The following is a 16,411-nucleotide window of genomic DNA, read 5'->3' on the forward strand; positions in this document are numbered from 1 at the left end:
TGCTGGAGGTATATAATGAAGCATTAAACAACAGCTCCTTGCCCGACCTCCTTACAAGAAGCACTTGTGGTCATGATATTAAAACCGGGCACATATCCAACATCAGCTGTGGCCTACAGACTGATATCGCTCCTCAACATGGATATGAAAATCCTCAGCAGTGTGTTAGCGGCTTAATTGCTTCCTCAAATAACTACCCTGGTACAGCCGGACAAGTCATGTTTTATCCAGAGGCGGAATACCCTTCACAACTTGCAACGCTTGGTCCATGTCTACCATGCCCCACGGCTCCTGTCCGGTGACTATGTGTTGGCACGCCTCAACATTGAGCAGGTCCTTGATTCCCTAAGGTGGGTAATCTTATGGCATGTGCTACAGAGGATGGGTCTGGGCCCCGGAGTTATCCAATGGGAGGAGTGGTATCTGAGTCCTTCGGGCTGAGCAGAGGCAGACGGCAGGGTTGCCCCTCTCGCCTATTCTATTTGCCATTGCCATGGAGCCCTTTGTGGGAATGCTGCGGGGAGAGATGGGCTGTGGGGCTTAACACTGGGAGAGACAAACCATGTGGTCTCCCTATATGGTAACCCTGTATGCTAACACTACTATAGTGTATCTGCAACACACAACTTATACTGTGCCTATCCTACGTATGCAGGCCTTTGGAGAGACCTAGGGCCTATGCGTCAAATCTGATAATTCCAAGTTATTTCCAATGGGACGGCTGGTGGGTACCCCAGCGGCTGAGTTGTCAGGAGTGAGTATCACCTGGGTGTTGACGGGAGTCCAATATTTTGGAGTACACCTGACCCATACAGCCCCAGCATATCTTGAGCAGAGTATGGGTAGAATGGTGGAGGGAGTGTGTGCCTCGATTTGGTTTTGGAGGGTGTCACAACATTCCCTTATGGGCAGAATTGTGAAGATGATAATATTGTCTCAGTGTCTTTATGCCTTATAGAGCACGATGTATGATATTCTTCAACATTACTTTTGAACTCCTGACAGCCTAACAGTTGATTTGCAAAGGGAGGTCGGGTTTGCCACACTCCAGCGATCGTGGAGTCAAGGGGGGGCTGGAGGTTCCACATTTGGAACTATATTATTTGGCTGCCCAGTTACAGCATGCGATTCACTGGCTTGATATTGACGACACTTGGGAGAAGAGATTACTCTAAGGCACCCATGGGGAGAGGCCCCTACCGGTCCTCCTGATGTTTGTGCCCGAGATCTCCCCCAACTGTCCTCTACTTTTTTCGGCTGGTGGCGTGAGTTTAGGAAAGGGTAGTTTGTCGTATCATCCAACGTGCTCCATACACCTCCAATATGCCTTTATACGTGGTGCAGCCCTTTATGTGAATTGCTGACTCCATGTTGATACAGAAATGGAAAGTTGGGGGGTGTGAAACCATAGGGGACTTATATCCCAAGCAGCGCTTCATTACACAGGAGGAGGCCGCTGAAACTTCTTCCCTGGGTGAGGGGCAATATCTCCAGTATATGAACATTTCCAGCATGGCCCGTGAGGTACGGCCATCCTTTCTGAATGAACTGCCCAGATCTAGCACCCTGACCACTATGTTGGAAATGGCTCACGGTTGCAGATTGCTCTCACACCTGTATACTGAGTTGTCTCCATAGGTATATATGTGTGACGCAATGCTCACACTAGGGGAGAGCTTGGGAGAGATTAAAGCCACTCTTGACTCCCAACTACTAAGATACAAACGTCTCCCGACTAAGGGTCTGATTTAGATATCGGCGGATGGAATACACTGTCACAAAAGTGACGGATATCCGTCCGCCATATTACGATCTCCATAGGATATAATGGGACTGTAGTACAGCTAATAAGATATCAGTCATGTTTGTAATGGAGTATTCCCCTCTGCCAAGATCTAACTCAGGCCCATGGTCACATGTTCCTTTGTCGGATGTACGGTGATAGCTCAGCACTGAAGCAGGCCGGTGGAAGTAGGGGGTGGGTTCATTTGTTCTATATGGGTTTTTTGGCGGTGAAGAAAAAAGTAGAATGTTGTTTTTTTTTGTTTTTTTTCCTTTTCTTATTCTGTGTCGTAGAACCAACTGCATTGTTTGACCCTGTGAAATAACACTGTGCTATATTGCTTCTTGTGTTGTAGATATGGTGTCTTTATATACTTTTCTGCCAGTGTTGGGTCTTCTCAACACTATGCCGGTACCGGTGTCCCAGACATCTATGCACATACGTGTAAGATACTGTTTTTTTACAGGGTGCTATATTACTCAGTGTCATGGTGATGTGACACATTTCTTTGTGTTATCCTCAGTAAAGTTCATTGAAAAAGAAAAAAAAAGGTAACCCAATGTTATTGTATTGGAGAGATAGGCCTCACAGTAGTGAAAAACATATTTAGAAGCTTTTCATTACCAGGACATGTAAAAATTAAAAGTACATGTCAAACCTTTTAGATACAATGCTCCCTTCCCTGTGGGCAGTCTATGGCCAAACCTAGGGGTGACTAATGTGCATGAAAATGGAATGGTGAGGCCTGGCAAAATACAGGCTTATTTTGTCAGATCAAAATGGAAGTTTAAAACTGCCCAAATAGGCTCCCCTCTCAGACCTGAGACATGTTTAAAAAAGAGCTACTTAAGTTGGTGGTATAATAAGAGCTGAAGGCCCAAAAGTAACATTTGATTAACAGGCCCTTGTTGCATGTAGTGCCACTTTACTAGGGGCTTACAAGTAAAATAAATGTGCCAATTTGGGGTAAGCCAATTTTATCAGGTGTAAAGGAGAGAGCACAAGCATTTTCTCACTGGTTAGCAATGGTAAAGTGTGAAGAGTCATAAAGTAAAAAAATAATAAAAAAAACTGGTTCAGTCAAACAGGAGGGATCAAGGCACAAAGTTTGGAATTCTACCATCCAACGGTCTTTGGCTAATGTTCGGATAGTTTCAGGTGCCGATTCTTCACCTTCTGAATATTCCCAGGTGTCAGACTGTATCGTGAAACTCTTCAGCAGAATCTCTGTGTGACAGCAGGTGGTGCCATGCTGCTCTGCACTGATGCCGTTCCGCTCCAGAAATGTGTGGAGCCAATACAGGCACCACTCCTGCCTCTTTCTGTGCCACGAGGCGTGGATCTGCTGCATTCTCTTGTCTCTTTGAGATCGTTACCTCATCATAAAAAAAAGTTATACTGTGTGCAAGAGACATGTCACCTTCCAAAATGACAGGTTTTAAGCCCCGTAAGGACTGTCACAAACACTTCTGTGACCAGTACTCACCAAATTTGCCTGGGGTGGGGCCATGACTCTAAGGCCTGCAATGGCTGCCTGTGGATGAAACCAAAGGCCATACGAGACGGAACTCTACATCGCTAAACACTGGAAGATTTAGCAACAAGACCGATCCAAGTGGAAAGTTTGGTCCTGCTCTTGCACGAGATCCAGAAGTAACTGAAGTCATTACATGGATCGGTCTTCCTCTCGATACAAATCGTCAGTTAAGTTGAAGAAAATACACAACAAACTTGACACTTTCCCACCACTCACACTTCCCTGTAAAAATGCAAGGGTGGCGCCATACATCTCAATCTTGCTTCCAAAGTCAAACTACTTTGGAGCTGATCCTGCAGCTGGTTCTGGCACAAACCTAAGCAGATTTATCAGCTCCGCAAGCCCATGCTGCTACTCTTCGGATTATTGCTGACTCCTTCTGGCATGCTTGTGGGCCCCACAGACCCAAAAGGCTTTCCACCTAGGTTACTGCTGGCAGTTTCTTCCTCTGCACCAGCTGGACCTTCCGAGCCCATCAAAGGGCTGCCTCTGCACCAGACCAGTTCCTGGTGCATTGATATAGACTCCGTTGATGCCAGAGGACTAGGCCCCAATTGTCCTCTCTGACTTTGGTGGCAGTTGAATCTTAATTTAAGTTGTTCCTGGCTGCCGTTTAGGCTCTGTTTCCTCCACTTGATTTGCTTTCACAACAACAAACACACACCTAGCAATCTGTGTTCAGCACGGATTTTGATAATGATTACAATTCAGGTGATGAGACTGGCCAACCTTATCACAATGCAAATTGGTATAGCGAACTGCAGGACGACTACGATCTTGATAGCTCCCCTGAGTCCGGTCTTCTCTCAACTAGGACTTTGCCCTGAGGATACTGCTTCCTATGCCATGGTTTTGTATAGGATGGCTGAAGTACTTGACCTCTAGCTCCCCATTTTGGAGGTGAAGACTAATGTACTTACTAAGGTTTTTCAGCCATACGGAGTCCCTCTAACCATGTAAAGAGGTCCTTATGGATACTTTGTTGGGTTCATGGGGCCAACCCTTGCTCCCCCCAAACACTTCTTCCTGCCTCCAGTCAGTGGTCGAATTGCACAACGCCAATGCCCTGCCCCGGAAACCCTTCATTTTTATCTTGGCAGCCCTCACCTGCACACTTGGTGGTGCAGGCATCTGTAAGCAAGACTAAACCCAACACATTCTCTACTACTCCACCCAAGAGGGTGTCAAAACGGGTGGAGACCGTCGAGGAATGGGTTGTTTCATTTACCAGCTTGGTTCTCAGGTCAATGAATTCCAGCTGCCTGCTTCAGGTGCTATTCACACGCCCTTTGACACTCAGTGGCTCAAGTTCTCCCAGATGTCCCTGAAGATCTCCGATCAGTTTTAGTCCAGGCCATACATTGCAGTTGCGATGGAGCCAAGATAACATATTGCTGTGGCTTTGACATCCCAGATTCCATTGGGTGTGTCATTGGCACCAGTGTACCCATTCACCAGAATGCTTGGCTATGGTCTATGTTTTTTTCAGGTGATATACAGCAGTCTCTCATGTACATGCCGTTTGATGGGGTTCACCTGTTTTGGAACAAGGCAAACTTTGGTTTCTAGCAGTTCAAGATCAGGCTCAGGGCATGCTCCCTGGGTTTCTCTGCCCCACCTCACCAGCCGCATCAACCCTACCATCCGCCTATCCTACCCCAGCACGGCACTCAGCAGTTTTTCAGTTGCCGACATGGTACCCACAGCCCCAGCAGTCAAGGTCAATGGACCTCCTAGACCTCTGCAAGACATCTTCTGTTCCTGGCCTCTGGAACCGCTGCTGGTCTGCTTTTGGAACTGAAACAAGACTGTGCCCAGTTTGGAGAGCTCCCACTGCAACATTGTTTCTCCAGCTCCTGCAAGATTTCTGCAACACCCGTGGCTGTGCATCCTCCAGGTTCACAAGGACTCTGCCTGCTTCCAAGAAGGAATCTCCCTTGGAGTAAAGGAGTCACTCCGCTGCATCTGCAGGCATCTCAGGATAACAATGACCAGCAGTGGATCCTGCTGTTCCAAGTACACTGACAAGGCTCTGTTCACTGGTGGTGGTTCTGTGCTCCTCTCTGGATCCAACTTGTCTTCTGACCCACTTGGGAGATAGTAGATCCTTGTTGCAGCCACTGGAACAGTGCACTGTGACTGTTTCTCTTGCCAAGGCTTGTTGGCTCTTCCTCCAAGAGATCTTCAAGCTCCTAGAAGCCCCAGGCTCTAACACTCCGCAACTCCAGATCCAGCTTCCACTCCGCAGCTCCTGCAACGTGGGACTCCTGTCTTGTTGTGCTGCTGAGGCCTCCCTGTGACTCCCTGTGCCTGCTACCAGTGTATCTCTTGTGGGGGCCTCTGGCTGGCTTTCCTTCCCGCTGAAGGCCTGCCCTAACTCCCCTCCCAGGGTCGAGTCAGTAGGACCTTGCTGGTCCTCCAAAACTAGCAATCTTCCTTGCATCAGCTATTTGCATTTGCCAAGGCTTGTTGGTAGTCATGCTGGCCACTGATCCTCTTGCAATCCAGCGACTGATTTGGGACAGCTTGTAGGCGACTCCAAGGATCTCCTGCATCCCCCTGGGCTCTGCAGCTGGACTTCTTCCTTCACCGTCCTGCCAGAACTTCACCATCAAGAGGGCGGGCATTGCCTACCTGCACCGCCTGGACATCTCTGAGTAGTCTGGACACTGTCCCCTTCTTTTTCAGGTTCTTCACGTCCAGGTTCTCCACCGTTTGGTTCCACCGACCTGGTCCACGGGTCGCGACAGCAGTTTGACAATCAAGGCTTCTACTGACTCCAACAAGAGTTTCCGGTGCCACTTCACCCCTATGCACTTGGGATCCCTTGTGTAGGTACTCTAATCTTCTGGGTATCCACGGGTAGGAGCACTCTCCAACTTTCTTTGTGCCAACTGGTTTCCTCTGGGTCCACTGGAAAGGGTCCTAAATCCATAAAAGTCCAACCCCGATTGTCTTGTGTTAGGACACCTGGCTCAATAACAACCCTGTACCTGTGGGGTTTCTAGTACTTACCTCTGGTAATTTACGATTCCCACAGCCCATCAGAGCCTAACACAATTACCTTGGTTGGGCACCTCCATTCTTATGCCACTTTCTTAGTATATGGTTTGCCCCCGCCTCACCAAAAGGGCCCCATGTATTTCTAGGATTTTCTGATTGTTGCTAAGTGTATATTTATGTGTGTTGATATCTTCAAGTGGAGATATACCAATGTTAGTATTGCTTTAGTATTGTAATAAAAAACCTTTATTTTTGCAATAGCGTTTGTGGTTCTTTCTTGTGAACAGTTACTGACTAACTATTGTTGTATTGCAAGTGCTTTACACTCCTCCTAGATAAGCTTTAGCTGCTCACCACAGCTCCCCCTAGAGAGCTCTTGCTATCTGGACACCTAAACACTATCACTAAGGGTTGCCGGGACTCCGTATAGGGTGCCACACTGAGCTAGTCTCCTACACTGAGCCAGTCTCCTACACCTTTCTCTGGAAGGAAAATTTCAAGATGTTCACACTGCCCAGGTCTTGTTTGCCCTCTACCCTAGAGACTAGATGAGGGTGTTGGACCTGCAGTTCACCTATTCTATATTCCCGTCCTGCAGGCTCATTGGCATTGCTTGCAGTTGGTGGTGGGACAGGAACATTTTTCTGTTTGCTCTGCTCCCCTTTGGTCTCACCAGTACCCCTCAGGTGTTCATAAAAGTGATGGCAGTGGTGGCAGCACATCTTTCGAGGTCCGTGGCACCAGACCTCCCCTACATCAGTGACTGGCTGTTAAAGCCAGGTTTGCTCCAGGCAGTCATCAACAACCTGACTCCTCAGACGTTCGCCTTTATCGCAGCAAATCTGGAAACAGTTTGTTTTTGCGCCTTTCCTCTAAAGAGAGTCCAGGACATTCAGGCTATGATCCTGATCTTTCAGCCTCTGTCCTGGATTTCATTAAGTACAACTCCGAGGCTGCTGCGACCGATGGCCTTCTGTATCCTGCTGGTCGAGCACACCAGGTGACATGCGGGTTCTGAAGTTGGATCTGAAGTCTCAGTAGGCCCAACCACATGCAGATTTTGGAGGAGACTGCAAAATATCTGCAGTGGTGGTTAATGTACCTCTATGGGGTCACCAGCAGACCCCTGTGCCTTCCCAAAACAAAGCTCACAGAGGTGACTAATGTATTGCTACTGGGCTGTTGTGGGCATCGGGAAGAGATGGAGATCAGAGGTCTCTGATCTTTGGCAAAGTTCTAGCTCCATATCAACCCTCTGGAGCTGAGAAAGCCTTCCATCCATCCACCAATTGGAGGATTGTACAGGTTCTCAGAGACACCACCACCATCATCATGTGGTACTGCAACAAAGAGGGGCGGTTGAGGCAGGGGGTAGAGTGGGGGGGGAGGGTCACTGACAGTCATGGTTTGCATCCTGGCATTCACAATCTCCTGATTCATGCTTGGAGATTGAACAGCGACAGCTGAAGACCTTTGGCCTTCCGCTGGAGGTGGTTCATGTCATCTTCTCAGCCAAGCATCCCCTGACAAAATCAGTATACACCTGTCTTTGGGACAGATTTGTGCCTTGGTGTGGAACTCGACAAATAAACCCCCTTCAGTCGAAGTCACCTGACATTTTGTTGTTGGTTTTTTCCCTAGCCCGGCAAGGCCTGCTCTGGGCACAATAAAAGCGAACCTTACTTTCAGCTATTTTCACATTTTTGCTGGTCCTCCAAAACCAGCAGTCTTCCTTGCATCAGCTATTTGCATTCACTCTTTTTTTGAGTCTCTAGTTGTTTAGTGCTTTTTAAAGTATTTCAAATATTTGTTTCCTCCCTCTTCCTTTGTCATTTCACAGTGAGACCTTTACTTGGTCCTGACATTTCTGATGCGCATTCCATTTGAGCCGCTTCACAGATGTTTCTTGCGATCCCTTGCCCTCAATACCTTGTTCCCTGTCGCCATAACTTCGGAATGGTGTGTGAGTGAGCTTAAAACTCTTTGTGTTAACCCGCCAAACACTACCTTTTCCACAGACAGGCTACTTTTGCGGACATGGGTATACTTGCCTAAAGTTGAGACTCTCTTCCACGGCGGTCAAAGCATCACCTTGCTGGCTTTCTATGCTCTTCTTCACCCTTTCAAGGAGGAGAGACACCATTCCATGGACTCCAAAAGACCACTGAGCTTTTACATTATTCATACACAGGAACACCAGGTGGACGATCAGCTCATTTTGGGGTACTCTGGAGCAAAGACGGGCAAGGGTGTGCAGATGAGAACTAACTCCTGTTGGCTTGTGTTCCGTATTTAGATCTGCATGGGCTAAAAAGCAGCACCCGGAAGGATCGTGTGCTCATTTTATCAGGGCCAAAGCTGCTAATACGCGGAGTCCCTGTCCTAGAATTTGCCAGATGGCTACATAGGCATCCCTTCTTGCATTCACAAAGTACTATGGTTTAGATAGTCAGGTTCGCTGAAAGGGATATTTTGCCAACTTGGTCCTGCAGGACTTTCAGGTTTGAGTCCATCCACAGACACACCTCCAAATACGTTTTGCCTTGGTGTCTATTCAAAAGGTGAGTAGTCTGTGGCTATAAGTCCCTATCAGAAGAACAAGTTAATTACCTTTGGTAACTGTTTCTGGTAGAGACCCTATCTAGGCCAAGATTCCTCAGCAACACTCCCAACCTTCAAGTTATGTGCTTGGCCTCTCTCCTTTAGTAAGATCCCAAGTCTAGGAGTCTGCACACTGGTTACACCAATTTGCTTTTGGGGCTCTGCTTCTGGGGGCGCAGACAGTCTCTAAAGCAACTGACATAAGGTTGTGGGAGTGGCAGTTACATAGGCTCAAGAAGTTATTTCCAGAGCAGAATGGTGTCGGCTCGGAGCCACAGTGTCCCATCTGTAAGGGTGCAGAGGTACTGCTGAAAAGTTTCTGGATCCAGTCTGATGACTGAGGAATATTCAAAAGGTGGGGAATCTGCAGCAAAATAGTCTCAACCAGAAAGAGGATTACTAAAGGTAAGTAACTTGTTCTTCAAATCAAACATGCATTCCTTGTGGCAAACAATGGAGGATTGTTTATAGAGGCTGCCATCTAGAGCCCATAATAAAAGCAGAGATCATGTTCTACCTTTTGCCACTATTTGCCCCCCTGTGGTTCAGTTTGTATGGGAAAGCATTCTTGACCACCCTAATCTGTCCTTGTTGTCCATGATTAAGCATTGATGAGGCATATAAAGACATTCTCAGTCCCTTGAATAATTAGTTGAGGAAATAGGGCAGAGATATGCCATGATTATGAATTCCACCCCACCCACTGTTCTCAGCACATGTACCCCACAGGCATACCAATAATGTTACTTGGTATTTTCATACACTAATAACGTTGGTATCTTTTTGTAGGTAAGTTAAGCACATTAATGTTATGCTCCTTCAAGCAATGATTCGGTTCATTTTGGGAGTGGAGAAGGGGACTTATAAAAGCCTTGCACTGGTCCCCACAGTGCCCCTATGAGAACTTTTTTCAGTTCTTGACATTCTCCTTGCCTGAAGAATTCCTCTCAAAGTTGCTTAGCCTCATTCAGATATCATACTAAGCCTGGCTTGGTTAGTGTTTGCTCATGAGGGCCCCTCACACTGCGGGCAGACCGCTTTTAAGAGGCTCGTGTGTTTAGCTCTGGTTTATCTGAAAAAGCTTGGTTGGTTACCTACTCTTATTTCCATCATCTTCTGTTTTTCTCGGCTTGATCCTCTCTGTTAACACTCCTCACTGCCCTCCAAATGCCTGGTGGTTCACTAGCTATGACTGTTGTCTGGCTTGTTTACCTACACTGCTCTCATTTACTATTGCCATGTCTGCTAACCCTCTCAGTTTCACAATCCAATTTTCTGGCACCCTGCTGCCTCCCATTGCCCCTGTCTCTGTGACATCCCTCACTTTTAGCGTATTATTCAATTCCTCCTTTAAATTTTTGTCTCTGTCCATCGAGCTGTTACCTTGTTATGTTGTCCCCCAAGCCACACTCATTCTGTCCTGCTTTAACTCCTTTCCATGGCATACTTCCATCCAGATATCCAGCCCTGTTCTTTCATCTTCCACTCTGCCACAAACACATTGTCTCTGTCTTGCTAGTCATCCATGTCTCACTTGCTTTTCTGCTGCATCCGATCCATAGTCATGTTGGATCCATTATTTACAGTAATATTCAACCTACAGTGTTATGTCCTAAACTTCATTTTTTTACTCTAATTGTACTCGAGAAGTCAATGTGGGATGGAAAAAGGTGTAGTGATCCTAGAATGTCAATTGCAAAGTCTTTGTATCCTTATTTATGTTTGTGGCCACACAACCTTGAGTTCTCTGATTTTTCTGTTTGTTTATGTTAGCCACCTCCACCATTGGTTAAAGTGGTTGACAATCTATCCAAGGGCAAAGCATCTGTGGACAATTCAGCTACTTCAAATCTTATGGTGAAGGTGTCATCCACATTGACAGAAAGACCTTGGAAATCAAAAGGAGGTAAACTTCAGACCAGAGTTCTGAAGTCAGCTGTCAATTCTACACTTGAAGATAAAGAGGTAAGTGCGCTGTCCTAATACTTTTAAGTTGAGAAAACAAAATTCAAGTTTTCTTCTTTTAAAACAAATATTTTTACTTGGGGTCTTTTCTGTACTTAATGACTAACATCAGTAAAATCCAGAGGAATGAGCGATAGGGAAGTGGACATCCACTTAAAAAAAAAAAGTGGCAAATTGTTTTTGTTTACTTAAATTGGTAACAGAGGAAATTGTTTGCATGCCAATGATCAAATTTTATTCTGAAATAAATTCATGGCAAAGAATACATCAAATTACCCATTGCAATGCAGAGTTTTATTTTTTTGTTAATTGGCAATCAGGTTGGGTCAGTGGATGGGAGGTAAAACAAGATCTACGATAAATATGAAGACGTTGTTGCTTCATGAAATTAAAGGAAGGGTTAGAATGTAGGGATTTTAGAATATTTTACATGACAATCCAGTTCTGGTAGAGAATCTTAAATTGTTCAAGGCAAAGCGGAGGATTACCCTTTACCTTTGTATTTGCTTGATCCCTTTGGCAGTGATAGATTGGCAGTGGGCTTCAAAAAGAGCCCTTAAAAAGAAAGTTCTCAATTGCTGGTTTTGAAACGATTGGAAAAATTGTTCAAATGTGAAAGCAAATGAAAAGCCTTTGGGTCTCAGCTCTCTGTGAATTCCATCCAAGGGGCTGTATCATATTCCATAATAGTTTGTTACAAGACGCAATAAGGTGAAACACCTAAAGGAGGGCAGGTTATGTCTAACTTGTGGCGCTCCTACTAGAGACACAAGCATGGGAATAAGCCAAATTTGACAATTTTTTTTTTTTTTTTGCAGTTATAAGATTTCCAGATGACTTAAATTGAGAAACAGAAATTATTTTTAGCTTGAACTGTCCCTCCCCACCTGTGTAATATACCTCATGAACTTTGGCAAAGATTCCATTTGCCTGTGTTACTGCTTACTATAAAGGCTTTCCAAAATGTCCTCTGATACATTTACTGTCAGAGAAGATGTGAAATGAAAGACAATTACTGGCTTGTGCGATGTGGCTGTATGTTGATAGATCTGAAGTAGGTTGGTGATCCTGGGATGGATTAAAGATCTAGTGTAACTGCTGATATAGTTGAACCCTCTTAATTAACCATGAGCCACAAGAAAGATGGCGACCAGAGCAGACGCTCAGTGAAGAGTTCCGCACACCGCCCCAGTTAATCCTTAAAAATCTTGCATAGGTCCGGTGGTCCATGCTGTGAAACGCACATTAAGCCCCCTAGGAGTTAAAGACCCAGCGGTGGAGAGGACACAGTGGATTAATTCGCTGTCTAACCCGAGAGACCCATGAGTCAGGCCGAGAAAGTGAGCGGCTGCCACGAGATCGTGGCATAGAACGTCGGCGGCGTGACCTGGCCGCTAGATTGGGTGCGCCCAACCGTGCTTACTAGTGGGGAGACCGCATCGCAGGCTAAGGACGTGTGGAAGATGCAGACTGCCGACGTGCTGCATGGGTGGAAGAGAAGGCCCTAGAAGCAGCAAGAGGGGAGCGGCACGCTGGTAAGTGTGCACAAGACGGAGACCTCCTCCCTCTTCCTTTATCCGTGGCAGGGAGAGTTGTGGACTGCCCTGGCACCAAGAGAGATGGGACACAGCCTGGTGGACCCCAGCGGTGGAGAGGATGTGGTGGGCACGTTTGGTGTCCAACCCAAGAGTCTCTGGAGTTGGGCGAAGAAAGTGAGCAGTCGCCACACAACCACGGCGTACCACACAGGTCTGGGCTGCGGAATCTAGAGCGCACAGCCGTGTGGACTGGTGGGGGGACCGCAGCCGCACGTTCACGGGCTGAAAATGCTTGGAAGACACAGGCTGCTATCGAGCTGCATGGGTTAAAGATAAGGCCCTGGGAGCAGAGAAAGGGGAGCAATGCACTAGTGAGGCTGCACAAAATGGAGCAGTGACACCGGGAACCCTCCCGCCCTTTGCCTTCACTCAGTGCAGATAGAGTTATGGACTGCCCCACCACCAATAGAGGGAAGAGACAGCTTGTAAAAGCTCGGTAGACCGGCGGGCCTGCTGACCTGGGCCGGCGTAGAAGTGGTTGTGGGGCGCAGTCCGAGCAGAAGTTAAGATAATCCTGGAGGCTTCCGCTGGCAGACACAATAACAAAGGCGAGCAAGGAAGGTGCTGCTGACCAGCAGAACTCAATCAAGCATGCAGAGTGGGGGGCAGAGTTTGTAAAACTAAAGAGAAAGTAAAGAAGGTGATTGCTTCACAGTGCAGCATATCTGATCAGACAACTTCTGTCACAGAGATTGCGTAGCATGGGCAACACAAATCCAGGGCTGCTGTCATTCCCACGGAATGTGATACCGGGGAAACAGATCGTCCACTCGTGTTCTATGATGCCTGCGAACAGCCGGGGCACTGAAGTGACAAGTGAAGGTTAAGACAACCCCCATCGCCCCAAACAAGCATCAGGTGTAACATGGGCCAGGGTGGAACTGGTACCTGCACGGGCCGGGAGCCTCAGTCCACTGGCCCGTCGCCCTCACCAACAACGACAAGAGATCAAGAGCAACATGTGTCTCGCCAGGGGAAATTGGATAAATATGCCAGAATGTTCGCTCTGTCCGCAGATGAAACTGGGACACAAACAGTACAAGGACCAAATAACGCAGAACTAAGGTAAGCTGTACAATCCTCTCATACAGCCTTAAAGATTGGTCTGTGCGATGTGAAGTCTGAGGTTGCCCTTCTACACCAGGACTTAAAGAATATGGCAGAGAGAGTCACAGCCACGGAAGTACGTATCTCGGAATTGGAAGACACGGTTCAGATCCTCAGGAAGGAAATGGCGGAAATGCAAAGAGTATCAAAGGACATGGTGTGGTAAATGGAGGATGCAGAAAACTGCGCCAGGAGGACAACATGCGCTTTGTGGGCTTTCCTGAGGGAAAAGAAGGTTAGAACATGCAACACTTCCTGACAGAATGGATAAAACAAACGTTCCTCATAGACAAACTTTCATCCTGCTTCATAATTGAAAGAGCTCACCGGGCGCTGAGCAACAAACCACACCCAGGAACACCTCTGAGATCTCTCATAGCCTGATTCCTAAATTACCAGGATAGAGACTTGATCCTTACAGAAGCTAGGAAAATGAAGCAGATAAGACGCAACAGTGCTCTAATACAGATCATTCCCGACTACCCTTGGGAAGTTCAGCATCAAAGATGCACTTTTGATGCTGTCAAGACAAAACTTTGTGTTTTACAACTGCAATACATGCTCCTGTTACAGGCGAAATTGAAAGTAATAAATCAAAGCAAAACATACTTTTTTAAAACTCCTACAGAAGCCTGGAAGTGGTTGGAAGAGAGCCCCCAAAAGACTTCAGTAGGGGAACAGCGAAGTGAACATGCGTAGCCACAGCAGAAGCACCGTTTCATTACAGAGCTGCAAATGTCCAAAAGAAAGGTACAATACCTCACTAAACCCAAAAGACACATGGACAGAGGCTTGATCCGGTCCCAATGGCGCCGCACCCCATCCTTTTCGAAATCGGAGGAAGATCATCCTGCCACTAAAACAAGAAGCAAAGTTACTGCAAAATCCAGACCCAGAAGCCACTCCTGCCTCTTTACACCCTCTGCCGCAAGCTATAGACAGATTGGAATGCACACCCACACACTCTGGGGTTCTGCCGCTGAGCGTCTGCTCACCGGATTCGGCTGCGGCAAAGTAGATCACCGAACCTCGAGAACGATTTCCGAGGCACCACTGCATGGCCACGCTCCACTCACCAGCTCCAGCCCCCTCATGTTCAGCTGGTAGACAATAGACAGTGCTGATATTTTGGTGCCGCCACATATTTGGGCAATTTGAACCCCCCCTCTCTGTTGATTTCTAAATTCCCTAAAGTTTTTAGAGATGAGATGAGATAGATGCCATGAAGGGATTTGAACACTTAATATGGTTGAAGAAAAATGCCATACCAGTCAAACATAAAGTTAGACCTGTACCTATCAGTGTACTTAGTGACTTAAAAAAACCTTTTGGATATTTTCACTAAGGAAGGAGTCCTCATTCCTACTGACTCATCTGAATTGGTTTCTCCCATTGCCCTAGCTAAGAAAAAAAAAAAACAGGAGAATTACGACTATGCGTTGATTTATGGTTCCTTGAACAACAACATTATAGTGGATTGCCAACTTTTACCTCGCCTTCAAGAGATGTTAGCAAACATAGGGGGATCTAAATATCTTTCTGCCATCGATGTGCACTCTGCCTGCCATCAAATACGTTTAAATACTGAGTCTCCAGGCCTCACCACATTCGTAACACTTGTTGGGGCATACAAGTATTTAAGTCTACCTTTTGGTCTCGCTTTTGTGCCTAGTGTTTTTCAGAACGCAATGGATATTTTGTTCACAAACATGAGCAATGTACACTCCTTTCAGGATGATATTCCAATTTTTACTGATACCAAAGAACTACACTTTAAATTTTGGAAACAGTATTAAGGACTTTAGAGGAAAAAGGTGTCACTATTAAACCAGAGAAATGTAAATTCTTGGTCCAATGATTAGATTATCTAGGACATTCCAATTTCTGCTGAAGGTATTAAAATGAAATTTTGCAATATGGAAGAGATACTTGAAGCACCGGCTCCTGAAGATAAAGATGCCCTGAGATCCTTTTTGGGATTATGTGAATATTGCGCTTGCTTTGTACCTGATTATGCTATGGTGGTGCAACCCCTAAGAAATTTATTTAAAAAAGGAATCAAATTTACTTTGACCTCAGAGGTTGATGCAGCATTCACAAAAGTCAAATAACATGTTTCTGATGGATACAACTACCTGTGGATTCCTCACCTGATGAATACTCCCATGGCGCCAGCATTTGACGGAAATCTTCTTACTAGTCTCTGCACGTCGACGAGGACGTCACTCTAGCCCACGCGACGCCGTCTGACGTCATACAGGCAATAAGAAGTCCTCGCCGACGTGCCGATGACAGTTCCCTTTTTTCCGTGCATTCAAAACGGTTATCTTCGAGGGAGTTACTGTTACCTTCGTGGTTACAGTGTATTGTCTGCTGCGTAGTCTTCTCTGCGGTAACAATGTCTCAGAGGAAGTCGGGTTTCAAGCCCTGTCGAGAGTGTGGGGGCAAGATGTCAGTTACAGATCCTCACTCCGACTGTCTATGGTGTTTGAGCTCCGACCACGACGTCTCGACTTGCGATTCATGTCAACACATGAATCCGAAGGCCCTCAAAGAGCGCGAGGCCAAGTTATTCATGGCAAAGTCAAAGAAGAAGGAGAAACATCATAAGAAGTCTTCTTCGCCAAGGTCTCACCGGCGTCATCGAGACTCCCGGCGCCGTAGAGACTCACGACGTCACTCCAGCAAGGAGTCTCATTCGAGGTCACCTTCGGCTCGGCGTCGGAGGACTTGGGAGGTCAGCCCCACGGTCACGCCGCATCCATCGACGCCGTTGCCCTCTCCGGCGTCACCGACTTCACCTGGTCAGGCGTCAGT

The 16,411-nt window shown here is 46.7% G+C and overlaps 1 protein-coding gene across 1 annotated transcript in view; it reads left to right on the forward strand.

The window, feature by feature from the left end:
• Window positions 1-16,411, forward strand: part of TBC1D31 (TBC1 domain family member 31) — a 578,066-nt gene that overhangs the window by 196,270 nt on the left and 365,385 nt on the right. Inside the window, exon 8 of the mRNA XM_069220688.1 lies at window positions 10,698-10,889. Coding sequence (XP_069076789.1) covers window positions 10,698-10,889 — 192 coding nt within the window. The remainder of the gene's footprint in view (window positions 1-10,697; window positions 10,890-16,411) is intronic.

The sequence above is a fragment of the Pleurodeles waltl genome, chromosome 2_2, assembly GCF_031143425.1.
Source record: "Pleurodeles waltl isolate 20211129_DDA chromosome 2_2, aPleWal1.hap1.20221129, whole genome shotgun sequence".
In the NCBI taxonomy this organism is placed as follows: Eukaryota; Metazoa; Chordata; class Amphibia; order Caudata; family Salamandridae; genus Pleurodeles; species Pleurodeles waltl.